The 27,711-nt window shown below is 49.3% G+C and overlaps 1 protein-coding gene across 1 annotated transcript in view; it reads right to left on the bottom strand.

Moving 5' to 3' along the window:
* LOC140411420 (uncharacterized) overlaps positions 1 to 27,711 on the bottom strand; it is a 104,532-nt gene that overhangs the window by 38,380 nt on the left and 38,441 nt on the right. Inside the window, exons 12-18 of the mRNA XM_072500527.1 lie at positions 24,526 to 24,579; positions 23,894 to 23,947; positions 20,850 to 20,903; positions 20,669 to 20,740; positions 6,384 to 6,419; positions 6,163 to 6,207; positions 3,370 to 3,540 (exon numbers count right to left, since the gene is read on the bottom strand). Of these exons, the coding sequence (XP_072356628.1) occupies positions 3,370 to 3,540; positions 6,163 to 6,207; positions 6,384 to 6,419; positions 20,669 to 20,740; positions 20,850 to 20,903; positions 23,894 to 23,947; positions 24,526 to 24,579 (486 nt within the window). The remainder of the gene's footprint in view (positions 1 to 3,369; positions 3,541 to 6,162; positions 6,208 to 6,383; positions 6,420 to 20,668; positions 20,741 to 20,849; positions 20,904 to 23,893; positions 23,948 to 24,525; positions 24,580 to 27,711) is intronic.

The following is a 27,711-nucleotide window of genomic DNA, read 5'->3' as shown; positions in this document are numbered from 1 at the left end:
TCAATCATAATTGGAGGCTGGTACTTCAGCCACAGAATGGTGAGGACTCACATCGCCGAATAGGAACCTTTAAGAGCTGCCTCTTTAAAGCTGATTGTACATGAAGTTGGAGGAGACGTTCCTATCCCGGATGAGCATTAAGAATGAGATTCAGAGGAAGTAAAGGTGAAGGGAGGTCTTGGGCGGGATTCTCCGACCCCACGCTGGGTCGGAGAATTGCCGGGAGCTGGTGTGAATCCCGCCCCCGCTGTGTCCCGAAGTCTCCGCCACCAGAGATTCGGCAGGGGCGGGAATCGCGCCGCGCCGGTCGGCGGGCCCACCCCCGCTGATTCTCCGGCCCGCGATGGGCCGAAGTCCCGCTGCTGGAATGCCTGTCCCGCCAGCGTGGATTAAACCACCTTTTGAACTGCGGGACAAGGCGGCGCGGGCAGGCTCCGGGGTCCTGGGAGGGGGGCCGCGGGGCCTGGCCCGCGGTCAGGACCCACCGATCTGCGGGCGGGCTTGTGCCGTGGGGGCACTCTTTTTCTTCCGCCTTCGCCATGGTCTTCACTATGGCAGAGGCTGAAGAGACCCCCTCCTCTGCGCATGCGCGGGGATGACGTCAGCAGCTGCTGGCTCTCCCGCGCATGCGCCGATCTGCGTCGCCCGGCGAAGACCTTTCGGCCCCGGCTGGCGTGGCGCCAAAGGCCTTTCCCGCCAGCCGGCGGCGCGCAAACCACTCTGGCGCGGGCCTAGCCCCTCAAGGTGAGGGCTTGGCCCCTAAAGGTGCGGTGACTTCTGCACCTTTGTGGCGGCCCGACGCCGGAGTGGTTCCCGCCACTCCATGACGCCGGAACCCCCCGCCCGCTGTGTAGGGGGGAATCCCGCCCCTTTTCTTTTTACTGGTTCATGGGGTGTGGGTTTTGCTGGCAAGGTCAGCATTTGTTGCAGTCCTCGATTGCCCTTGAGAAGATGGTGGTGAGTCACCTTCTTAAACTGCTGTGACCAATCTGGTCTAGGCACACCCGCAGGGCTTTCAGGAAGGAAATTCAATGTTTTTGACTCAGTAGATATGAAGAAACGCCAATATATTTCAAGTCAGCTTGTTGTGCAGCTTGGACGGGAATTTGCAAGTGGTTGTTTTCCCACATATGCTGCCTGACAAATTGAGTGCCAAACAAGCGGGCTACTTTGTCCTGGATGATGTTGAGCTCCTTCAGTGTTGTTGGAGCTGCACTCATCCAGGCAAGTGAAGACCATTCCATCACACTCCTGATTTGTGCCTTGTAGATGGTGGACAGGCTTTGGAGAGTCAGGAGGTGAGTTACTCACAGAATTCCCAGCCTTTGACTTGCTCTTGTCGCCACAGTATTTATATGGCTAGTTCGGTTCAGTTTCTGGTCAATGGTAACCCCAGGACTTTGACGGTGGGGTATTTGGAAAGTCAAGAGGAGATAGAGGTGGTCATTGCCTGGCACTTGTGTGGCATGAACATTTTTTGCCATTTATTAGCTCGAGCCTGAACGTTTTCCAGGTCTGGCCAGGCAGGTGCTGTGAATATTTAAAAAAATAAATTTAGAGGACCCAATTTCTTTTTTCTGTTTAAGGGGCATTTTAGCTTGGCCAATCCACCTAACCTGCACATCTTTGGGTTGTGGGGGTGGGGAGAATATGCAAACTCCACACGGACAGTGACCCAGGGCCGGGATTCGAACCCGGGGCCTCAGCGCCGCAGTCCCAATGCTAACCACTGCGCCACATGCCTCCGTTGGTGTTGTGAATATGAAAAGATTTTTGGAACATGGATGGTCAAGCAGTGCCATGTGTAGAACAAAGACAGGGGGCGAGATTCTCCACTCCCGCGCCGGTTGGGAGAATCGCCTGGGCCGCCAAAATTTCCCGGGACGCCGGTCCGACGCCCTCCTGCGATTCTCCCAAGCGGCGGGAACGGCCCGGTCGAGTTCCGCGGGCCGTAGGCCGGCGAATCGCTGGAGACGCCCAAAATGGCGATTTTCTGGCACCCCCGCTATTCTCAGGCCCAGATGGGCCCGAGCAGCCAGGCCAAAACGGCGGGTTCCCCCCGGCGCCGTCCACACCTGGTCGCTGCCATCGGGAACAGCGCGCGAATGGTGGGGGGGGGGGGGGGGGGCGGCCTGCAGGGGAGCGAGGGGGGATCCTGCACCGGGGGGTACCTCAAATGTGGGGTGGCCCGCGATCGGTGTCCACCGATTGTCGGCCGTCCTCTCTGAAGGAGGACCTCCTTCCTTCTGCGGCCCCACAAGATCCGTCTGCCATCTTCTTGCAGGGTGGACTTAGAGAGGACGGCAACCACGCATGCGGGCGACAAGGCCTGGCGCATGTAGATAACGCGGCCCCGATCCTAACCTATTGTCAGGGCCTGAATCGGTCGGGATCGGGGCCGTTTCGCGCCGTCGTGAACCTCGACGGCGTTCACGACGGCGCGGCCACTTCGGCGCGGGAGTGGAGAATCCCGCCCTCTATATCTGGACAAAGGACACCTTCCTTAATAACATCTGTAACTTGCATCGTTGAAATAGAAAAAAGTCTCACAGAGGTGTCATCAAAAACAGAGTAGATACTGAACTAAATGGGGAGACGGCATGCGGGATGACCAAAAGCTTAGTCAAAGAGATGGACTTTAAGGAGGTTCTTAAAGGCAGAAGCAATTGAGAAGTGGAGCTATTTTGAGAGGGAATTCTGGATTTGCCCAAGTCATATTATTGAGTATTTAGTATCACTCCAAGAGATTAACAAGGCATGAAGGGATCACGTACTGCTTCCAAAGCATACAACCCGGGACCATTTTTTCACCCTTTGTCTGGCTATCCTAGAAGCCTTTGTGCATTGGGTCATATTTTAGTTTTTAAGGGGTAAAGGTTAATCTGGTAAAAGTGGATTGAGTGCAAAGCTCACACAGAACCATGAGCTGCAATACTGACACTTACAATCACTTGGCAGGCATCTTTCTTTCTGAGTGCATCTCTCAAGCCCTTCAGCGACCAGAAAATGGTAACGGAAGCAGGATTGTGTTGTCTGGAAGCTTTCCAATAACACATGACCAGTCACCTCACGTGAAAACTATTGCCCTACATGCCATGATGTCTGCAGGTCTCAAATCTGCCTCAATAGCCATCTTCGGTCTCATGGAAAACAATAATCCTGGCTATAGACAATAATATAACTGCTCTGAGAACAACTGGTTGTAAAAATTGTAGATGTTGCCCCATTCCCTTATCAGCATCTCTCATCTTGACAAACACAAAGAAACCATCCAAAATTTAGCTCAATTGTATCACTGATATGCAAAAAATGTAGATGTGAAGCTAATGCAATTTTTATGACAACTTAGATGGGTAATGTTATTCTTACAGGAAAACCTGGTGGTCCATGGGAACCTGTAGGTCCTGGAGGACCATCTTTTCCAGCTGGTCCAACTGATCCAGAAGAGCCAATAATTCCTTTCTCCCCTCGAGGTCCTGGATAACCCGTTCTTCCCCTTTCGCCTTGAGGACCTCGATCTCCCAGTATTCCTGGATCACCCTGTTCAAACAGAAAAACGAAGACGACAAAACGAAACAGGCCGTTACAGAAATACTTATTAGTATTGTGAAGTGAAATTTAAACAAGTTGCGAGAAAATATTTTGAGAGACATTTGCTTTAGAAGAGGAGAACTCTTTTGGGATGAAAACAACATTTACAAACGAAAGCACGCCTAATAAATGTGTCTCAAATTTCTAAGTTGCAAATCTGTAAGTTAACTCTTGATAAAATGGGCGGCATGTGGCACAGTGGTTAGCACTGGGACTGCGACACTGAGGACCCAGGTTTGAATCCCGGCCCTGGGTCACTGTCCGTGTGGAGTTTGCACATTCTCCCCACGTGTGCGTGGATTTCACCCCCACAACCAAAGATGTGCAGGGCAGGTGAATTGGCCACGTTAAATTGGTCCTTAATTGGAAAAAAAATACTTGGGTACTCTAAATTAAAAAACAACTATTGATAAAATTATGTTGTTCCCTCACTCTTTCGATTAAATTTTTAACTGGCTGTTATAAATTGAACACACAATACATTGGTACAAACAAGAATGCTAAGGATTTGGATCACTGCTATTGAGACCATTCAATGTTTGCTTCTCATTCTCTCTAACTGCTCTCCACTAGACGCAGACATTTGCTGGGGCCTGCTACCTCACTCTAATAGGCCTTCCTCATCGGCTCAGAGAGCAAGTGTGTATTCAATTTGAAGGGGCATTGGAGGTCAACCCCATGCTGTGTGCACCCAGAGTCCAGGCTTTGCTTCTTTTTTAATATTCATTTACAGGATGTGGGCGTCGTTGGCTTGGAGAGCACTTATTGCTCATCCTTTGTTGGGAAAATGGTGGTGAGTTGCCTTCTTGAACCGCTGCAACGGCCACAGGAACAGCAGGAGGCCATTCAGCCCCTCGAGTCTGTTCTGCCATTCCAATAGGCCATGAGTGATCTGAACCTCAATCCCCTTTACCAATCTTAGTTCCATATGCCTCAAAACTATTACTTAGCACAAATCTACCTTAATCTAAGAAATATCAATTCACCCAGCAACCATAACCTTTTGGGGGATAGAGTTCCATTACACGTTGTGTGAAAAGAATGACACCTGATTGCAGAGGAATCAGAAATGGAAGCCTTTAAAAACATCCTTTAAGTCACTCAGTGGTGTTAGCATTCAGTTCACATATAATTACATAGAAAATATAACAAATCATTTGGTTCATCTGCACTTTGCTCATGTTAATGCTCCATTCAAGCCTCATCCACCCCTTTTCATTGAATGGTATCAGCCATTTGATGCCTTTATCTCTCATTGTCATCGAGCTTCACCATATATATATATTTTATTTACTTCAATCATTCCATGTGGTAACAAATTCCACATTCTCTTTGCTGTCTGGATAAAAAGGTTTCTGTGAATTCTCGATTGGATTCAATGGTGATTATCTTGTATTTAGCACTGTATTCACATTCATGACCAAATAAGGTAACCTAACAAAGATTGAGGAGCGGGTTTGGAATATTCCCAGTCTGTAATATTCAATATCACTCTGGGAATGTATAAACCACTGAGGGACAATATCACATTGGAAGTGTATAAACCACTGAGGGACAATATCACACTGGGAGTGTCTCAACCACTGAGGGACAATATCACAATGGGAGTGTATAATCCACTGAGGGACAATATCACACTGGGAGTGTATAATCCACTGAGGGACAATATCACACTGGGAGTGTCTCAACCACTGAGGGACAATATCACATTGGGAGCGTATAATCCACTGAGGGACAATATCACACCTGGAGTGTATAATCCACTGAGGGACAATATCACACCTGGAGTGTATAATCCACTGAGCGACAATATCACACTGGGAGTGTCTCAACCACTGAGGGACAATATCACACTGGGAATGAATAAATCACTGAGGGACAATATCACACTGGGAGTGATTAAATCAGTGAGGGACAATATCACACGGAATGTATAAACCACTGAGGGACAATATCACATTGGAAGTGTATAAACCACTGAGGGACAATATCACACTGGGAGTGTCTCAACCACTGAGGGACAATATCACAATGGGAGTGTATAATCCACTGAGGGACAATATCACACTGGGAGTGTATAATCCACTGAGGGACAATATCACACTGGGAGTGTCTCAACCACTGAGGGACAATATCACATTGGGAGCGTATAATCCACTGAGGGACAATATCACACCTGGAGTGTATAATCCACTGAGGGACAATATCACACCTGGAGTGTATAATCCACTGAGGGACAATATCACACTGGGAGTGTCTCAACCACTGAGGGACAATATCACACTGGGAATGAATAAATCACTGAGGGACAATATCACACTGGGAGTGATTAAATCAGTGAGGGACAATATCACACAGAGTGTATAAACCACCGAGGGATAATATCACACTGAGAGTGTTCAAATCACTGAGGGACAATATCACACGGAGTGTATAAACCACTGAGGGACAATGTCACACTGGGAGTGTATAAACGTCTGACAGGTCATCAGAAGGTAACCATCATTATACATGTCTGAGCTGAGTTTACCTTTATTTAAAGAAATACTAATATTTTAAGAAATTATTTACCCGTTCACCCTTGGGTCCACGGTCTCCTCTACTGCCTTGTGAACCCTACAATTAAATAAGGCAAATAAAGTATTTTTCCAGTGTCTAATGCGATACAAATAAACTGAATTGTAAATTGAGAAAATAATATAATTTCGGCTAGTTACATTACATCACAGAAACGAGACAGAAGGAGGAGCAACAACAATAAAAATCCAGAGAAATTTCTCCAGGTTTCTCACCTGTGAGCCTGGAAATCCACGTCCTCCAGTTTTTCCCTGTTGGGAAATAAAATAAAAATGGAACATGAAAAATGAGAATCTGACTAAACAAAGAAATTAATTTTCTGTGCAACACTCTTTCCAACCCTATTAGCTTTAAACCACCGCAATGCCTGTGCCTCTCATTCCAATCAAATGGCAAATCTCTGATCTAAACAGTACTGCTGTGGGATGATGCAGGGTAGCCACTACATGCTTCCTCCTTAGGAGGGAGTATCGGCGAGTTAGTGCCTCCAGCACAGTCTAATAGTTCAGTAAAGTGTCCAATATCAGTTGTTCCTTTCAGCTGGGGCACAGAATCATACTGTAGGACCGAAGGGAAAACAGAGAACAAAAAAATAACTGAACAAAATTCATCATGTTCTTGGTTATATATAGCCTTAAAACAAATCAACACCAATGCCTATTGAAAGTCCAAAAAGTACAGCATTATCTATGTCATGAAAAATTACCACAAAGTTAATCATGAATTGCCTGAATTTTTAAAAAATATAGAGTACCCAATTATTATTGTTTTTCAATTAAGAGCAATTTAGCGTGGCCAATCCACCTACCCTGAACATCTTTGGGTTGTGGGGTGAAACCCACGCAGACACGGGGAGAATGTGCAAACTCCACACGGACAGTGACCCAGGGCCAGGATTCGAATCTGGGACCTCGGCACCGTGAGGCAGCAGTGCTAACCACGGCGCCACGTGCCACCCTGTGAATTGCCTCAACAAATCTCTGCTGGCTTTCCTTAATTATTCCATATTTGTCCAAGTATCATCATTTCTCAAATCAGTCCCATCACCAAGATTAAACTGACTGAAATATAGCTTTTATTAGCAAGGGTGTAACAATTCTCCATCCTCTTGCATCATCCCTGTGTCTAAGGAAGAATAGAAGGCTAGAGCCAGCTACTCGTCAATTCCCATTCTCACGTCTTTCAGCGTCTTCCGATGCATCTGATCTGGGCTGGAATTCTACAATCATTGGGATTTTCTGTTCCCGCCGGCAGAGCACCCCCACCTGTGGGTTTCCTGGCAGTGTGGGATGGCTACAGTGGGAAATCCCATTGACATGCAGAGGATGTTTAGAATCCCACTGCCAGTGAATGGCGTGCTGCCGAGAAACCCGCGGCTGTGGGAACCGAGGAATTCCGCCCCTGATCTTTGTGACTTTAAGCACAACCATCTTTCTCATACCCTTGGCCGGAATTTTCCGGCCGTACTCGTTGGTGGGGTCTTTGGATCCCACGGATGGTGAACGCTTGCTGCAGGTTTCCCAGTGGCGGGGGATGTGCATAGAACAAGAAACCATAGAATGGGAAACCCCGTTGATAGCCCCATTGATCAAAAGATCAGGCGGCTCAGTAACGCAGTGGTTAGCACTTTTGCTTCACAGCCCCAGGGTCCCAGGTTCGATTCCCGGCTTGGGTCACTGTCTGTGTGGAGTCTGCATGTCCTCCCTGTGTCTGCGTGGGTTTCCTCCGGATGCTCCGGTTTCCTCCCACAAGTCCCGAAAGATGTATGGTTAGGTAATTTGGACAATCTGAATTCTCCCTCCGTGTACTGGAACAGGCGCCGGAGTGCGGCGACGAGGGACTTTTCACAGCAACTTCATTGCAGTGTTAATGTAAGCCCACTCGTGACAATAAAGGTTATTATTATTACTTTAAATCTGTGCCCTCTCTTTCTTGATCTTTTCACGAGTGGGAACAGTTTCTCCTTATCAACGCTGTTCAGACCCCTCATGATTTATCAGCTCTCCTCTCAGGCTTCACTTCGCCAATGAAAACAGTCCCAAATTCTCCAATCTAGCTTCTGAATTGAAGTTTCTCACCTGAGGAACAATTTTTCTGCATCTTTTCTGCACTCTCTCCACTGCCTTTATGGTCTTCCCTGAGGTGCAGTGCTGTAGCTGAGGCTAGACTAGTGTCTTATACAATTTCAAGTAGTTGTAGTTGCCATCTCCAAAACCAGGACAGTTAAAAGCATTCCCCCTTTATTCTTAATAATACTTAATAAGAAATATGGATAATGATAAACATTCCAGTGAAAGGAAAGTATGGATGAGGTGAATGAGGTGACAGCTTTAATTTGGAGATATTTGTGTCTTTGCCTTTGAACGTTTTAAGAGAAGTGAATTTGATAATCTGGCCACCATATTGGAATTGTTCAGGGGGAAATAAGCAAAGATCTTAGAGATGGAGACTCCTTTTGAATTTTGGAGAAGGTTCTGGAAGAATTATTGAATGGTGCTTTCTTTCAAACACAGGAATCCAGGATGATGAACTTAATTGGCAAAATACCCAGAACAATTTCTATAGGCCCAATAAACCTTTCACAAATGCAAAACAGCAATTGTGGGAGAGGGCAGAGAGGTGCCAACAAGCATAACAAAAGAACACTGGTTAAAAAAAACACGCGGGATTACATCCAATATGATAGGCAAATGTGTGGAGAAGAGTTACGAATGTGAGAATCCAATCGAGGATTAAAGAAGGAAGTGGATTTATCATAGAATTTACAGTGCAGAAGGAGGCCATTCGGCCCATCGAGTCTGCACCGGCCCACGGAAAGAGCGCCCTCTCCAAGGTCAACACCCCCACCCAATCCCCACAACCCAATAACCCCACCCAACACCAAGGGCAATTTTGGACACTAAGGGCAATTTATCATGGCCAATCCACCTAACCTGCACACCTCTGGACTGTGGGAGGAAACCGGAGCACACGGAGGAAACCCACGCACACACGGGGAGGATGTGCAGACTCCGCACAGCCAGTGACCCAAGCCGGAATCGACCCTGGGACCCTGGAGCTGTGAAGCAATTGTGCTATCCACAATTCTACCGTGCTGCCCCTGGATCACTGATGTGAGATTGCAGAAGTGATCTGTAACTTGTGAGTGAACTAACACACAGGAATACCTAGTGCAGCTGCACTGAAGAATGGGACTTGCTCAGCTACTTGACAAACAGTGTTACATGAAATGGGTAATATGGTCTGAAGAGTGAGAAAACATTAAAAAAATTATCAAGGCACTGACACCTACCACCAGATAATCTGACTTTAACACCAAATTAAAATAAAAGGAATTTTGTATTGGGAGAAATGAAGGCCAGGGGGAAACAAAATGTAATACAAATTAACTACACGATGGATACAGGTGAAGGGAAAGTTTGAGAATCTTTGAAGTCTATACAATTATACTGCAATTATATGTTGTCACTGCTTTTATATGTATTTATACTGCTTCAATTATATCTAAAAATTAGTTTTCAGAAGTGGATCGTAATGGGAAAGGAAGTTGGCTAACTTGGGCTAGGTCAAAGGTCAAAAGGGGGGACTGTAAGTGGTGAATTAACAGATTTAATAAAGGGGGATTAGATCTAACACCCCTGCATTAGAGTAAAATCATATTGCTAGTCAAATTCTCTACTTCAAGGTCCTAATATCGGCAGAACAGTGTTGTTTACTTTTTTGAAGAACAGACAGTTTTGAGCTATGATATTACAGACAAGCTTTTGGGTGAAAAGTTTAGCAGTACAAGATTGGAATTTCAAAACAATATTCTGTCAACCAACCAACTGTATAAGCCATCTGTATTTGTGACCTGGTGGAGAGGGCTGTATTAGAATGCTACCTCTGTGATTACAGTATTGGAGTAGTGAGTCATTATATTTTTAAAAAAATATATTTATTAAAGTTTTTTAACAACACAATATTTTTTCCCCTTACAAACAATAACCCCCCCGTAACAAAATAACACGAAATCGCACTGAGCAAGATATATACGTGGCAAAATGGTACATTTACATAGCTTTATACACTGGCTCACTCCCGCACATGCCAGTTTCCCCCACCCTTCATGTTATCTCTTGCTCATCCATCCCCCCCAAGCAATCCTCCCCCCCTGCATCCCCCCCCCCCCCCCGCCCCCAGGGTTGCTGCTGCTGCTGACAGACCTTCCTCTAACGCTCCGCGAGATAGTCAAGGAACGGTTGCCACCACCTGTAAAACCCCTGCGCAGACCCTCTGAAGGCAAACTTAATCCTCTCCAACTTTATGAACCCAGCCATATCATTTATCCAGGCCTCCACGCTAGGGGGCTTCACCTCCTTCCACATTAGCAAGATCCTTCGCCGGGCTACTAGGGACGCAAAGGCCAGGATGCCGGCCTCTTTCGCCTCCTGCACTCCCGGCTCGTCCACTACTCCAAATATTGCTAGCCCCCAGCTTGGCTTGACCCGGACTTTCACCACCTGAGATATTGTTCCCGCCACTCCTCTCCAGAACCCCTCCAGTGCCGGGCATGACCAAAACATATGGACATGGTTCGCCGGACTCCCTGAACACCTTCCACATCTGTCCTCTACCCCAAAGAACCTACTCAACCTCGCCCCCGTCAAGTGCGCTCTGTGGACCACCTTAAATTGTATCAGGCTGAGCCTGGCACACGAGGAGGAGGAATTAACCCTACCCAGGGCATCAGCCCACAGACCTTCCTCGATCTCCTCCCCCAGCTCCTCCTCCCATTTACCCTTCAACTCTTCTACTAGCGCTTCCCCCTCTTCTTTCATCTCCTGGTGTATTGCCGACACCTTGCCCTCCCCGACCCATACACCCGAGATCACCCTGTCTTGAATTTCTTGTGCCGGGAGCAACGGGAATTCCCTGACCTGCCGCCTCACAAAAGCCCTCACCTGCATATATCTAAAAGCTTTTCCCGGGGGTAGCTCAAACGTCTCCTCCAGTGCCCCTAGGCTCGCAAATGTCCTGTCAATGAACAGGTCCCCCATTCTTCTAATCCCTGCCCGATGCCAGCCCTGGAACCCCCCGTCCATCTTCCCCGGGACAAACCGGTGGTTACCTCTGATCGGGGACCACACCGAGGCTCCCACTGCACCCCTGTGCCATCGCCACTGGCCCCAGATCCTTAACGTTGCCGCCATCACCGGGCTCGTGGTATACTTTGACGGTGAGAACGGCAGCGGTGCCGTCACCAACGCCCCCAGGCTTGTTTCTTTACAAGACGCCATCTCCATCCTCTTCCATACCGCCCCCTCTCCCTCCATAACCCACTTGCGGATCATCGCCACATTTGCTGCCCAGTAGTTCCCTAGTAGCTCCCTAGGTTTGGCAGCGCCAACCCTCCTCGGTCCCTACTGCGTTCCAGGAACCCTCTCCTTACCCTCAGGGTCTTATTCGCCCACACAAACCCCATAATACTCCTACCTACTCTCTTAAAAAAGCCCTTCGTGATCACGATGGGAAGGCACTGAAACACAAACAGAAACCTCGGAAGGACCACCATTTTGACCGACTACACTCTACCCGCCAGCGAGAGCGGTAACATGTCCCATCTTTTGAAGTCCTCCTCCATTTGGTCCACCAACCTCGTCAGATTCAATTTATGCAGGGCCCCCCAACTCCTGGCTATCTGGATCCCCAGATACCGAAAACTCCCCTCCGCCCTCCTCTGCGGTAGGTCCCCATCCCTCTTTCTTGGTCCCCTGCCTGTAATACAAAGAGCTCGCTCTTCCCTACATTGAGCTTATAGCCCGAAAACTCCCCAAACTCCCTTAGAGTCTGCATGACCTCCACCATCCCCTCCATTGGGTCCGCCACGTACAGCAACAGAACATCCACATATAGCGACACCCGATGCTCTTCTCTCCCTCGGACCATCCCCCTCCATTTATTAGACTCCCTCAGTGACATGGCCAATGGTTCGATCGCCAATGCAAACAGGGGGGACAGGTGACACCCCTGCCTCGTCCCTCGGTACAGCCGAAAGTACTCCGACCTCCGCCGGTTCGTCACTACACTCGCCACCGGGGCTCTGTAAAGGAGCTTAACCCAGCTGATAAACCCTCCCCCGAACCCAAACCTACATAGCACCTCCCAGAGGCACTCCCACTCTACTCGGTCAAAGGCCTTTTCCGCGTCCATAACTGCCACTATCTCCGCCTCTCCCTCCTCCGATGGCATCATTATCATGTTTAAGAGCCGCCGCACATTAGTGTTTAATTGCCTGCCCTTTACGAATCCCGTCTGGTCCTCATGGATCACCCTCGGGACACAGTCCTCAATCCTCGAGGCCAGCACTTTTGCCAGTAACTTAGCGTCCAAATTGAGGAGTGAAATCGGCCTGTACGATCCACATTGCACTGGGTCCTTGTCCCGCTTTAGAATCAAGGAAATTGTCGCTTCCGACATTGTCGGGGGCAGGGTCCCCTCCTCTCTTGCCTCATTAAAGGTCCTCACTAGTAGCGGGGCCAACAGGTCTACGTACTTTCTGTAGAACTCCACCGGGTACCCGTCCGGCCCCTGGGCCTTCCCCGCCTGCATACTCCCCAAACCCTTGCTCAGCTCCTCCAACCCAATTGGTGCCCCCAAACCAGCCACCTCTTGCTTCTCCACCTTCGGGAATCTCAGTTGGTCTAGGAATCGTCTCATCCCCTCTTCCCCCACTGGGGGCTGGGATCTGTACAGCTCTTCATAGAAGGGCTTGAATACCTCGTTTATTTTCGTCACACTCCGAACCGTGGCTCCCCTTCCATCTTTGATTTCCCCCTATTTCCCTCGCTGCTGTCCTCTTACGGAGCTGGTGTGCCAGCATCCAACTAGCCTTTTCCCCATACTCGTAGGTCGCCCCCTGCGCCTTCCTCCACTGTGCCTCCGCCTTCCCCGTGGGCAACAGGTCAAACTCCGTCTGGAGCCGTCATCTTTCCCCAAGTAATCTTTCCTCCGGGGCCTCTGCGTATCTCCTGTCCACTCTCAAAATCCCCCCCCACTAACCTCTCCCTTTCCATGCCCTCTGTCCTCTCCCTATGAGCCCTGATGGAGATTAGCTCTCCCCTGATCACCGCCTTCAACGCCTCCCATACCACCCCCACTCGCACCTCCCCATTGTCGTTGGCCTCCAAGTACCTTTCGATACACCCCCTCACCTTCCCACACACCACATCATCTGCCAGCAGTCCCACATCCAGCCGCCACAGCGGGCGTTGGTCCCTCTACTCTCCCAGCCCCATTTCCACCCAGTGCGGGGCGTGGTCCAAAACGGCTATAGCCGAATACTCCGTCCCCTCCACCCTCAAGGATAAGCGCCTTGCCCAGAACACCAAAATCTATCCGGGAGTAGGCTTTGTGCACGTGGGAGAAGAAAGAAAATTCCCTGGCCTGCGGTCTTGCAAACCTCCATGGGTCCACTCCCCCCATCTGATCCATAAACCCCCTAAGCACCTTGGCCGCCGCCGGCCTCTTTCCAGTCCTTGATCTGGAGCGGTCCAGTGCTGGGTCCAGCACTGTATTGAAGTCCCCTCCCATTATCAGGCCTCCTACCTCCAGGTCCGGAATGCGCCCCAACATGCGCTTCATGAATCCAGCATCATCCCAATTCGGGGCGTATACGTTTACCAACACCACCCACGTCCCTTGCAACCTACCGTTCACCATCACATATCTCCCTCCATTATCCATTACGATAGTCTTGGCCTCAAATGACACATGCTTTCCCACCAAAATTGCCAGCCCTCTATTCTTCGCGTCCAGTCCCGAGTGAAATACCTGTCCTACCCATCCCCTTCTTAACCTGACCTGGTCCGCCACCTTCAGGTGTCTCTCTTGGAGCATAGCCACGTCTGCCTTCAGTCCCTTCAAGTGCGCGAACACTCGAGCCCTCTTCACCGGCCCATTCAGGCCCCTCACGTTCCACGTTATCAGCCGGATTGGAGGGGCTCTCCCCGCCGACTAGCCATCTCCTTTTCTGGGTCAGTCCCGTGTCCGCGTCTCCCTCACCCTCCAGTCCCCCAGCCGGGGGACCTCCGTCCCGACCACCTCTTCTGTGTCCCATTCCCTTTCGGCCAGTACAGCAGCAACCCTTTCCCCCCCCCCTTCCCCCCTCCCCCCTTCCCCCTCCCCCCCGCTAGACCCCTGTCTAGCTTTTTTGCTCCCCCCATATCACACCCGTAAGTCAGCTGACACCTGCTGACCCCGGCTTCCCCCGCCGTCCCTTTGACCCCCCCCCCCCCCGTGTGGGAGTCTCCCAATCAATATACGTTCCTTTGTTCCCCTACCCGCCTTTCTTCCCGCGCACGGGATACACCCTGCGCTTTCCAAAGCCTGCCCCGCTCCCTCTGGCGCAGCTCCTGTCGCGGCCTTGTCTCTCTCCCCCAGCCCATATAACATTTCCTGCGCGTGATTGACCCCCTATATACAACAGCCATCACACATCAACCCTCACAAACCCTCAGTTAGAGTCCAACTTTTCAGTTTGTATAAAGGTCCACGCCTCTTCAGGCGTTTCGAAGTAGTAGTGTTGGTCCTTGTTTGTAACCTACAGTCGCGCTGGCTGCAGCATTCCAAATTTCACTCCTTTCCGGTGCAGCACCGCCTTGGCCCGGTTGAAACCCGCTCTCCGCTTAGCAACCTTCGTGCTCCAGTCCGGGTATATTCGGATCTCTGCATTGTCCAATCTGCTGCTCCGCTCCTTCTTGGCCCATTTCAGGACCCTCTCTCTGTCCGTGAACCGGTGAAATCTCACCACCATCGCCCTTGGCAGCTCATTTGCCTTGGGCTTCCTCGCCAGCACCCGGTGTGCCCCATCCAGCTCCAGCGACCTCGAAGGGGCCTCCGGGCCCTGATCATCGTGCTCGCGTATGCCGCGGCATCGGCCCCCTCCACTCCTTCTGGGAGACCCAGGATCCGCAGATTCTTTCTCCTCGACCTGTTCTCCAGGTCTTCGAGTCTTCCCGCCTACTTCTTGTGTCGCGCCTCGTGCCGCTCCACTCTCACCGCCTCGTGCTGCTCCACTCTCACCGCCAGGCCCAAGAGCTCGTCCTCATTCTCACGCACTCTTTTCTGTACCTCCTGGATCTTCACCTCGTGGGCCTTCTGGGTTATCCCTAGTCCTTCAATTACCGCCAGCATAGGCGCCAGCATCTCCTTGCGCAGCTCCTCGAAGCAGCGCTTGATGAATTCCTGCAGCTCCGGCCCGCATTCCGCTTTGTCCCCGGCCGCCGCCATTTTGCTTTTTTTCCCTCGCTTCTCCCGCTGCTCCAATGCCGCTTTTTTGGCCGTTGCACTTCTGGTCCGGTCCATAAATGTTGGAGGGGGACCTCTCTCTTTACTTCCCCACGGGTTGTCTTCAAAGAAATTCCGTTGGGGCTCCCCCAATGAGCCCGAAAGTCCGTAGTAGCGGGAGCTGCCGAATCGTGTGGCTTAGCTCCGCATAGCCGCAACCGGAAGTGTCCAGAGAGTCATTATAGAATGCTCTCCCCGTGATTGCTGTGGGAGTGGTATTGGAGCGAAGAGCTGTATTAGTGGTTCTGCTCCAGAGGTTTCTCTGGGGTACTTCCCTCAATGCTTGGATCATGAATAACTATTGTAACCTATTCCTGGGTCTCCTGTGGTTAGTTGGAAGATGCCCACCTCAACAGCCTCTAAGTGTAAATCTCCCCAGTCGGAACCTGGTCGAAAGACTTTGGAATTCCCTTTTGTTCCATCTGCCAGTCTCTTTGTTTTTTTACTTCTCCGCTGAACCTTCCATATTCAGCCTGGTTCCCTATTGCATTGTGTACCTGACATGCCATAAGTGCACTTTTTCTTCTTCATATTAATCTCCATCTCTTTTGTCATCTAGGGAGCTCTTTGTTTGCAATACCTTTCTCCTTCCTGGGAACACATCTTGACTGTGCCCAAAGTATATATTTTTTGAAAGTGGCCCATTTTCAACTACTACGTTTCCTGCCAATCTTTGATTTCAATTTATTTGGCCCAGATCCAATTTTACCCCATTGCTGTTGGATTACTCCTGGTCAATTATTCTTACTCTGGATTATTCCTTGCCCTTTTCCATTGTCAGTTTAAATCCTATAATACAATGATCACCATTCACTAAACATTCTCCAACTGATTACTGATCCACTTGGTCCACCCCATTCTCAAGAACCAGGCCAACAATGCCTCCTTTCTCTTTGGGCTAGAAACAACATACTCCAGGAACCCGTGCGCAGAGATCTTGGGAGGGTTGTGGGGCTGGGGCCAGATTACAGAAATAGGGAGGGGTGAGACCATAGGGGGATTTCAAAACCAAGCTGATTTTAAGATCAGCTCATTGACTGGGAGCCAGTGCACGTCAAGCAAAATCAGGCAGGTGAAGATTTAGACTGATACAACAAATACTGCTCTCTTGGTGGAAGCGGGCTGCAGGACATGCACTTGTAGTTAACATATCTTTGGACTAGCCTCTTGTGGAGATTGGCGGGGGTGGGTGAGGAGGGTAGATGAGGCATTCTGAGTCAGTGCTAATCTGAACAGTTAGCGCTTGGTGAATGGATATCAGTGCACAGAGAACAGGTGCATTCTTTGCTACCTCACCCTAAAAGTCACCAATTAACCCTCTGCCCCTTTGTCCTCCTTTGGGATACAGGAAAAGAGAGATTTCAATTGGATAAATTAACATTATGCACTGAAGGTCCAGGCAGACAATCCAGAAAACCAAACAATTGAAATGAATACAGGCAAAATGGAGGCAATATTCAGGTGTAAAATTCCCCAAATAAAGTAAAAATAAAGTAAAGTCGCCATAATCGCAGATGACCATGGGCTGCTTTCCCCTTTGAGTGGGAAGAGCTGACTGGTGGTGATTTAACCTGAGGATTACCACAGCTCAGGCAAAGGGAAAGGCTGAGAAGGTGAAACTTCACGGATGGTTGCAGCTGGTATGGGAATTTAACCCATGCTGATGGCCTTGCTCTCCATCACAAACCAGCTGCCCAGCCAACTGAACTACACCGGCCCCCAATTCCCCAAGTATAAGCAAATTCCTGCGGATGCTGGAACCTGAAACCAAAGGACAATCTCAGCAGTGGGCAAACTGGAGAAACAACATCTCGGCCGGGATTCTCCCCTACCCGGCGGGGCGGGGTGTCCCGGGGGGAGGGAGTGGCGTGAACCACTCCGATGTCGGGCTGCCCCAAAGGTGCGGATTTCTCCACAACTTTAGGGGCCAAGCCGTCACCTTGAGGGGCTAGGCCCACGCCGGAGTGGTTGGCGCCCCGCCGGCTGGCGAGAAAGGCCTTTGGCGCCACGCCAGTCGGGGCCGAAGGGACTCCGGCGGTCGGCGGAAGTCCGCGCATGCGCGGGAGCGTCAGCGGCTGCTGATGTCATCCCCGCGCATACGCGGGGGGTCACTTCCGCATCGGCCATCGCGGAGGCTATGGCCGAGGCGGAAGGAAAAGAGTGCCCCCACGGCACAGGCCAGCCCGCGGATCGGTGGGCCCCGATCGTGGGCCAGGCCACCTTGGGGGCACCCCCCGGGGCCAGATCGCCCCGCGCCCCCCCAGGATCCCGGAGCCCGCCTGCGCCTCTAGTCCCGCCGGCAAGGTAGGTAATTTGATTCACACCGGCGGGACTGGCATGACAGCAGCGGGACTTCAGCCCATCGCGGGCTGGAGAATCGCCGGGGGGGGGGGGCCTACTGACCGGCGCGTCGCGATTCCCGCCCCCGCCAAATTTTCGGTGCCGGAGAATTTGGCGGCTGGCGGGGGCGGGATTCACCTGGTGGGGGGTCGGAGAATCCCGCCCCTTATCTTCCGGTTAGGCACGCTACAGCCTTCCGGCCTGAACATCGAATTCAACAACTTCAGATGATTAGTTCTACCCCACCTCGACCCATTTGTTTTCATTTCATTTTAACTTTCTTTTACCATTTCTTTCTTAATATATATTTAATTCCTCCCCCCCAATCTTATCCACCTTTTCTTCACCTTGCTCCTCTTTGCTTCCCCCTTCCCCTCCCCCCACATCTACAGTTCACCCTCTGATGTTAGTTTCTCTGCTGTTTGACCTTTCACATCTTTTGTCCTCTCTGGGGACTGCCATTAGCTCTCTTTCCCCTTGGTTTCTGTGGCCATTGGCACCCGGTTTCCCTGGGTCTCTGTGTCTATTACTCATCTTTCATTCTCACTCCACAGTATAAATATTTCCCACTTTCTCTGTCTGTTAGCTTTGACAAAGAGTCATCGGACTCGAAACGTTAGCTCTTTTCTCTCCCTAGATGCTGCCAGACCTGTTGAGATTTTCCAGCATTTTTTCTTTCGGTCGACAATCTCAGCAGGTCTGGCAGCTTCTGTGGAGAGAGAAGGGAGCTAATGTTTCAAGTCTGGATGAGTCTTTGTCCCTAAATAGAACCCCCTTAAAACCCCCTTAATAAGAGATCTACTGGAGGTATCTCAGTCCTCAGCTCATCCTACCAATTTATATGGTGGTGCAATAATCTGGGATGGAAGTTGGGAGAATGAAGTGGAGAATGCCACACCTGGGGCGGAATTCTCTGCAATCGGCGCGATGTCCGCCGACCGGTGTCAAAAACGGTGCGAATCAGTCCGGCATCGCGCCACCCCAAAGGTGCGGAATCCTCCGCATCTTGGGGGGCCGAGCCCCAACCTTAAGGGGCTAGGCCTGCGCCGGACTGATTTCCACCCCGCCAGCTGGCGGGAAAGGCCTTTGGTGCCCCGCCAGCTGGCGCGGAAATGACATCTCCGGGCGGCGCATGCGCGGGAGCGTCAGCTCACGGCATCCCCGCGCATGTGCAGTGGAGGGGGTCTCTTCCGCCTCCGCCATGGTGGAGACCGTGGCGAAGGCGGAAGGAAAAGAGTGCCCCCACGGCACAGGCCCTCCCGCGGATTGGTGGGCACCGATCGCGGGCCAGGCCACCGTGGGTGCACCCCCCGGGGCCAGATCGCCCCGCGCCCCCCCAGGACCCCGGAGCCCGCCCGCGCCGCCTTGTCCCGCCGGTAAGGTAGGTGGTTTAATTTACGCCGGCGGGACAGGCATTTTAGCGGCGGGACTTCGGCCCATCTGGGCCGGAGAATCGCCGGGGGGGGGCCCGCCAACCGGCGGGGCGCGATTCCCGACCCGCTGAATATCTGATGCCGGAGAATTCGGCAACTGGCTGGGGCGGGATTCACGCCAGCCCCCGGCGATTCTCCGACCCGGCGGGGGGTCGGAGAATCCCACCCCTAATATCAAACACATATGGAAGAAAAATCCAGAAAAACCTGGAAATAACTGATACTGGTCCAAACTGGTCTTATATACCTTAACCTGAAACACCAGTCAGACCTGTACCTGTCACTGGCAAGTTATACTGTTTTTTCCTTCAATTTGTGGCTTCCCTGATAAAGAGGACTGGCAAATGTATCAGAAAACAATAGAGGTACAGCTTTTTACTGATTATTATGGCCCCATTTTACTCAGATGTGGACCTAAATTTGCCACAAGCATGTGGTGATTAAAGGAAAATTTAACTCTTATGTTTATTGGACCTCAAAGAGGAGGGTGATGAGGGAAAATATTGAGGAAAGGTATCGCAATAACATAAAATACACGTAAAAAAAAGTCAGAAATCTTCTGTTCAGCTTCTGTGTTCATAGAATCGTAGACGGATCTTTATTAGTTCACCAGCAACAGGGGCAGTGGGGCGATACAGTGGCTCGGGTTCGATTCCTGCCTTGGGTGTCTTTGTGGCGTTGGCACTTTCTCCCTGTGCCTGTGTGCATTTCCTCCGGTTGCTCCGGTTTCCTCCCACAGTTCAAAGATGTGCGGGTTAGGTGGATCGGCCAGGCTAAATCGCCCGTTAGTGTCCAGTGGTGTGCAGGTTAGATGGATTGGCCAAGATCAAGAGAGGGTTGGTGAGTGGGCCTGGTTAGAGTGCTCTTTCGATGGGCCAAATGGCCTCCTTCTACACTCTACGGATTATATGGGTCTATTACTACTGAGCTTCTGATTTATGTTTTGGGCAATCTGTGTAAATATTCAATGCCCAGAGAACAGGAACAAGGATGGAGAGGCTAAAAACAGAACATCAAACAGAGCAAGAAATGTTGGTTAAATGGAGTTATTGGAACAAAGAACACTTTATTTCACAGACATGAGAAACATCTGAAGCAGAAGATGAGAGGGGTGTTCTGGAGTAGGACAGTGAATTGGTTGTGGATTAGCAAGGGGTCAACAAAAAACATCTTGGGCTAAATAAGATGCTGCAAACTTTATAGCTCTTGCACATCATGCCTTGCACTTATATAAGTAGTAACCTCAGATATCCTTCACCATTGGAATATAAAGCGTTGCTGTACCAGTCACTAAGTAGGTTCTATATCTCACAGTTGTCCATTGCCTTATAATATGACAACTGGCATTACAGCAAGTGAATACCTAATTAAGACAAGATCTATCCCAATTTGATACATACAGGGGCACCAGGGGGTCCTTCAGGTCCAGGAAAGCCAGTTTCTCCCAATGGTCCTCTCTCACCCTTTAATCCCTACAAACACACAAGTAACATGAAAATCAGACTCACAAGATATTCCTCCAACTTTATTTTCTAAATGATGAATAATGTGCATTGGAATAATAATGAGAATTTAACTCACAGGATCGCCTCTTAAGCCATTCGGGCCTGGTAGGCCGGGTGGACCAGGTTTCCCCTTTTTTGAAAAGATACAAAATAATAAATTGACCTCGTTAGACATTTAGACAAGCGATTCAATGTTCGGTTTTCATTTATTTACCCGTTCACGAGTTGCTGGCCTGCATTTATTGCCCATCCTTAATTGCCCTTGAAAGGGTGTTGGTGAGCTGCCTTCTTGAACCGCTACAGTCCATGCAATGTAGGTACACCCACAGTGCTGTTAGGGAGGGAGTTCCATGATTTTGACCTAGCGACAGTGAAGAAACAGTGACAGATTTCCAAGTCAAGATGGTGCATGACTTGCAGGTTGTGGTGTTCCCTTGAATCTGCTGCTTCCGGGTGGTGAAGGTCACGGTTTGGAAAGTGCAGTCGAAAGAGCCTTGGTGAGTTTATGCAGTGCATCTTGTAGGTGGTACACACTGCTGCCACTGTCCATCAGTGGTGGAGAGAGTGAATCTTTCATGTGGTCAATGGGGTGCCAATTAAGTGGGCTGGAAATCATGAATTTTGGCCTGGCTGGTGTCAAATTTCTTGAGTGTTGCCTGAGCTGCACTCCTGCAGGCAAATGGAGAACATTCAATCACACTCCCGACTTGTACCTTGTAGGTGGTAGACAGGATTTGGGGAGTCATGGGTGAGTTCCTCATAAGATCTCAAGGGCTAGGAGCAGGAGCCATTCAGCCCTTCGAGCCTAGTCCGCCCATTCAACGAAACTATGACTGATCTTCCAGTTCAACACCATTTTCCTGCATTATCCCAATACCCTTGACGTTTTTTAATACATAGAAATCTATCAAGCTCTGGTTTGAATATACTCAATGACTGAGCCTCCACAGCCCTTTGCTGCAGTGAATTCCAAAGATTCACTGCCCTCTGAAAGAAGATAGGACATAGAATACAGCGCAGTACAGGCCCTTCAGCCCTCGATGTTGCGCCGACCTGTGAAACCATTCTAAAGCCCATCTACACTATTCCCTTATTGTCCATATGTCTATCCAATGACCATTTGAATGTCCTTAGTGTTGGCGAGTCCACTACTGCTGCAGGCAGGGCATTCCACGCCCTTACTACTCTCTGAGTAAAGAACCTACCTCTGACATCTGTCTTATATCTATCTCCCCTCAATTTAAAGGTATGCCCCCTCATGCTAGACATCACCATCCGAGGAAAAAGGCTCTCACTGCCCACCCTATCCAATCCTCTGATCATCTTGTATGCCTCAATTAAGTCACCTCTTAACCTTCTTCTCTCTAACGAAAACAGCCTCAAGTCCCTCAGCCTTTCCTCATAAGATCTTCCCTCCATACCAGGCAACAGTCTGGTAAATCTCCTCTGCACCCTTTCCAATGCTTCCACATCCTTCCAATAATGCGGCGACCAGAATTGCACGCAATACTCCAAATGCGGCCGCACCAGAGTTTTGTACAGCTGCAACATGACCTCATGGCTCCGAAACTCAATCCCTCTACCAATAAAAGCTAACACACCTTATGCCTTCTTAACAACCCTCTCAACCTGGGTGGCAACTTTCAGGGATCTATGTACATGGACACCGAGATCTCTCTGCTCATCCACACTGCCAAGAATCTTACCATTAGCCCAGTACTCAGTCTTCCTGTTATTCCTTCCAAAATGAATTACCTCACAATTTTCTGCATTAAACTCCATTTGCCACCTCTTAGCCCAGCGCTGCAGCTTATCTATGTCCCTCTGTAACTTGTAACATCCTTCCGCACTGTCCACAGCTCCACCGACTTTAGTGTCATCTGCAAATGTACTCACCCATCCTTCTACACCCTCCTCCAGGTCATTTATAAAAATGACAAACAGCAGTGGCCCCAAAACAGATCCTTGTGGTACACCACTAGTAACAGGACTCCAGTCTGAAAATTTCCCATCAACCATCACCCTTTGTCTTCTTCCAGCTAGCCAATTTCTGATCCAAACTGCTAAATCACCCTGAATCCCATGCCTCCGTATTTTCTGCAGTAGCCTACCATGGGGAACCTTATCAAACGCTTTGCTGAAATCCATATACACCACATCAACTGCTTTACCCTCATCCACCTGTTTGGTCACCTTCTCAAAGAACTCAATAAGGTTTGTGAGGCACGACCTACCCTTCACAAAACCGTGTTGACTATCTCTAATCAAATTATTCCTTTCCAGATGATTATACATCCTATGTCTTATAAACCTTTCCAAGATTATGGACATGGACTGCTTCAGTATCTGATGAGTCACGAATGGTTGTGAACATTGTGCAGCGAACATCCCCACTTCTGACCTTATGATGGAAGGAAAGTCATTGATGAAGGAGCTGAAGTTGGTTGGGCTGAGGACACTACCCTGAGGAACTCCTGCAGCAATGTTACGCCTGGGACAATCACAGAGGCAGGACTTTCAAGGTCATAAATTGAAATATTTACTCTTCATTTACAATTGTTGCATTACTTTCAAATTATATCAAATGTGATGAAAGTGACTTCAATATAATGACAGCACAGAATGAAGCCATTCAGCCCATTGCCCCTGTGCCGGCTTATTGAAGGAGTACATACTAGGACCAGTCCATTGTCCTTTCTCCATAACCCATCCTCCCTTTCAAATAGTCACCTGTTTGAACAGATTTTATACCTGGCCACTGACTTCACATCGGGGGCCAATATTAAACCTCATCATAAGGACTCAGTCAATTGCATACAATGACTGCATTGTGGAGGCAGCGGATGGACGTTGAAAGGTTAACTTAAAAAGAACAAAATGTCCCAATTCTTCACAGAAGTACAAAAGAACAATTCATACTAAAGTGATAAAAAGTTGTGTTGTCTGAACATTCTTTGACTGTCATGTATTGAATAGTATCTGCACTTTTAAAGAGAAGGATGATTCAACTTAGTGAATTAGCTCATAGCACAGTGTAGACACGACACCAAAGTCATTCAGCCAACATTATACACATATATAAATCCATCATTATTATCCATCTTCCTTCAAAATATTCACCTGTGGACCAGTCAGCCCTTGGGGACCAGGTGGCCCTGGAATTCCTGAATCGCCCTAGAAATATATTGCAACATGGTTACAAAAATGAATAAAGAATCCATAAATAAAGCTGTGCATGTACCATAAAATCAACCCATTGAACAATATAATTGAAACCTTATCACCAAACCCCGATCAAAATGACCAATTAGGCTTGCACTACATTGAAATTATTAACCTTTTCAACAAACATATTTATGTAGTAGGGTTGCTACAAGCTGTACGAGGCTTTAGTAAGGCAGCATATGAAGCATTGTGTACAGATTTGGTCTCCTTATTTAAGGAAGAGTAATCATGGGAAGCAGTTCAAGGAATGTTCCCTTGGCTAATTCCAGTTTGCCTTACGAGGAGTTTAGAAGAAAGAGAGGTTGTCTTATTGAAATGCATATGACCCTGATGGGACTTGACACAGAGAGTGTTGGGTGTAGTTTTGTCCTCATGGGGATATCTAGAACTATTGGCCACAGTTTAAAAATAGGGGTCTCCCATTTAAGATGGAGGTGAGGAAAAATATTTTCTCTCATTGAGTTATTCAAAAAGCACCACTGGAGGGGAGAGAACGAGAGAGAAAGAGACAAAAGAGAAAGAAATACCTTTTCTCCGGGTGTGCCTTCTAATCCCGGTAATCCCATTGGACCCATCTCTCCCTGCAAGAGTGAAACAGTTAGCTGTTATCTTACGGGTGATGTACCATTGTCACTCTGCAGCTCATCATCATATGTGCCAAAGGCAGAATCAAATGCTTTTTAATGCATAACATCCCTCAGGATTTCCTGCGCTGAAGTCTTCTCATTTGATATCATTTCACACCATTAAATAAGTATTACTTTTTAATTACATGTCACTTCTGGCATGTTTCACACTAGTGGGCCAGATGGTCATCAGGTTGTCATGCTGCAATGGACTCAACAGTACATTAAATATACAGAGATTATTATTAAATACATAACATTATTTTTTCTTTCTCAATCAGGTTTTCTCCGATGTGTTTCGAAAACATTTCTGCTTTATTTCACTCTTAGGCTTAACTTTTCTTTTTCTTTTAATCTTCACTGCCAGCTCCAAATTGAAAGCAAATTAATTTAATGGCGACAAATCAGAGGGCCGAATCCCAAGTTGAAATTCGTAGCCATAGCACGCTTGTGTAGAACTGAGGTAACATGTCGTGTTACTTCCTCATTGACTCCAATCCTGTTCATTAACCTGTCTCAGCAAATGAAAAGCGAGTTACACCCTTGGGTTGGCACAGCCCTTTGTTTGAATCTCAACAAGGTATGTATGATAGAGGTTTGGACACAGACGAGCTAGCAGAAAGGTTTTCTGAACGCGATGTTGCACAGTCATATTTTTTGAAGGAGAAATCTGCAAAGGCTTTCATTCAGGTTAAGAAGTAATAAAAGGTTAGAAGGCAACATTTTTTATGCCAAGTGAGATGACCCACTGAAGTGGGGAAACGTAACAATTCTTTATTTTATATTATTATTCAAACTTAAGTGCACTGCTAGAGTTAAATGAGGTACAGCATAACTGTAGAATGATGCATTTATAAAAACTGTAAATTAAAAGTAGCTTTAGGGATTCATATTAGGCCTCCTCTCAATAAATGATTGCTTGATTTGCCTTGAGAGATATTGAAGAAACAGGTGTGCAAAAGATATAGATATCCAATCCTAACCACAATGGCGTGTCATTGCTATAGTTTTGTGTAATTCTATTGAATAGGTACAGGACATCTCAGATAGCAATAAGATGCTCGTACTGTTTGATGAAAGGTCATTGAACTGAAATGGTGGACAGGATTTTCATAGAGTTGGGGAAATTCCGTGGATGTGTAAAAATGATGGCTGGGACCCGATTCCTGGATTCCCCCAGTGTTCGCCAGTGTGGGTCATGTGCCTGCACCCTGCACTCCAGATGTAGCTAGCTTCATTGTGGGGATGTTCATAGACTTCACAGTGCAGAAGGAGGCCAATCGGCCCATCGAGTCTGCACCGACCCTTAGAAAGAGCACCCCACTTAAGCCCACGCCTTCACTCTATCCCCATAACCCAGTAACCCTACCTAACCTTTTGTGGACACGAAGGGCAATTTAGCATGGCCAATCCACCTAACCTGCACATCTTTGGACTGTGGGAGGAAACCGCAGCATCCGGAGGAAACCCACGCAGACACGGGGAGAACGTGCAGACTCCGCACAGACAGTGACCCAAGTCGGGAATTGAACCTGGGACCCTGGAGTTGTGAAGCAACCGTGCCAATCACTGTGCTACCGTGCAGCTCTAAATAGGCACGTCCAGGCCCTCGGCAACTTTCGTAGAGTAGGGACAGCTTTTCAAAAACATGTGGTTGACAACCCCTAAGAAGTGTTGGGAACCATAGTCTGGATGAGGGAATCTTTTGAAAGATAAGTCCAAAAGGTCAACCATGGCTCTCATGAGAAGCTATGTCCCTCTACCCATCCATGGCCCGCATACCCTCCAAGCCAAGCTATGGGACTTCCATGCCCATTCACCAACTATACACATTGTACAAAACCAATGAGTCCGCTGGCAACAATAAGAAAGGAGGATGCAGATATGCTTCAGTGGGATTTGGACAGGCTGAGTGAGTGGGCATTGTATGGCAGATGCAGTATAATGTGGATAAATGTGAGCTTATCCACTTCGGTGGCAAAATTAGGAAGGTGGATCATATTCATTGGAGTTTAGAAGAATGAGAGGGAATCTCATAGAAACATATAGGGCGGGATTCTCCGACCTCCCGCCGGGTCGGAGAATCGCCGGGGGGGGTGGCATGAATCCCCCCACCCCCGGAGCTCCGCGCTGGCTGCCGAATTCTCCGGCGCCGTTTTTTTGGTGGGGGCGGGTATCGTGCCGCGCCGGTTGGGGGTCGTTGGCAGTGGCCCCCCCACCCACCCCCGCCCGGCGATTCTCCAGTCCCCAATGGGCCGAGCGGCCGCCCGTTTTCGGCCAGTCCCGCCGGCGTGAATTACACAAGGTCTGTACCGGCGGGACCTGGCTCTGAGGGCGGCCTGCGGAGTCCTCGGGGGGGCACTGGGGGATCCAGCCCCGGGGGAGGGGGGGGGGGGGGGGGGGACACGGTGGCCTGGCCCGCGATCGGGGCCCACCGATCTGCGGGCGGGCCTGTGCTGTGGGGGCACTCTTTCCCTCCGCACCGGCCTGTGTAAAGCTCTGCCATGGCTGGCACGGAGAAGAAACCCCCTGCGCATGTGCAGGAATCACGGCAGCAGTTCTGGGAACACGCTGGCGCTCCTGCGCATGCGCCAACTCGTGCAGGCCGGCGGAGGCCCTTCGGCGCCGGTTGGTGCGGCGCCAATCACTCCAGCGCCGGACTAACCCCCAAAGGATTCCGATGCCGGAGTGGTTCACGCCACTCTTTGGCACCGGTACGGCCCGCCCCGCCGGATACCGGAGAATCCCGGCCATAATATTGTATCAGGGTTAGACAGGGTAGATTCAGAAAGAATGTTCCCGATGGTGGGGAGTCCAGAACTAGGAGTCATAGTTTGAGGATAGTTGATAAACCTTTTGGGACTCAATTGAGGAGATATTTCTTCAGCCAGAGACTGGTGAATCTGTGGAATTCACTACCACAAAACATAATTGAGGCCAAAACGCTGTGTGATTTCAAGAAGGAATTAGATATAGCTCTTGGGGAAAAAGGGATCAAATGATTTGTGGGGAAGGCGGGATCAGGGTATTGAACTTGATGATCCGCCATGATCATAATGAATGGCGGAGCAGATTCGAAGGGCCAAA

Source organism: Scyliorhinus torazame, chromosome 4 (genome assembly GCF_047496885.1).
Source record: "Scyliorhinus torazame isolate Kashiwa2021f chromosome 4, sScyTor2.1, whole genome shotgun sequence".
NCBI classification, from domain to species: domain Eukaryota; kingdom Metazoa; phylum Chordata; class Chondrichthyes; order Carcharhiniformes; family Scyliorhinidae; genus Scyliorhinus; species Scyliorhinus torazame.
Note: the sequence above shows the minus strand (reverse complement) of the source record. Positions and strands in the feature narration are given on the sequence as shown.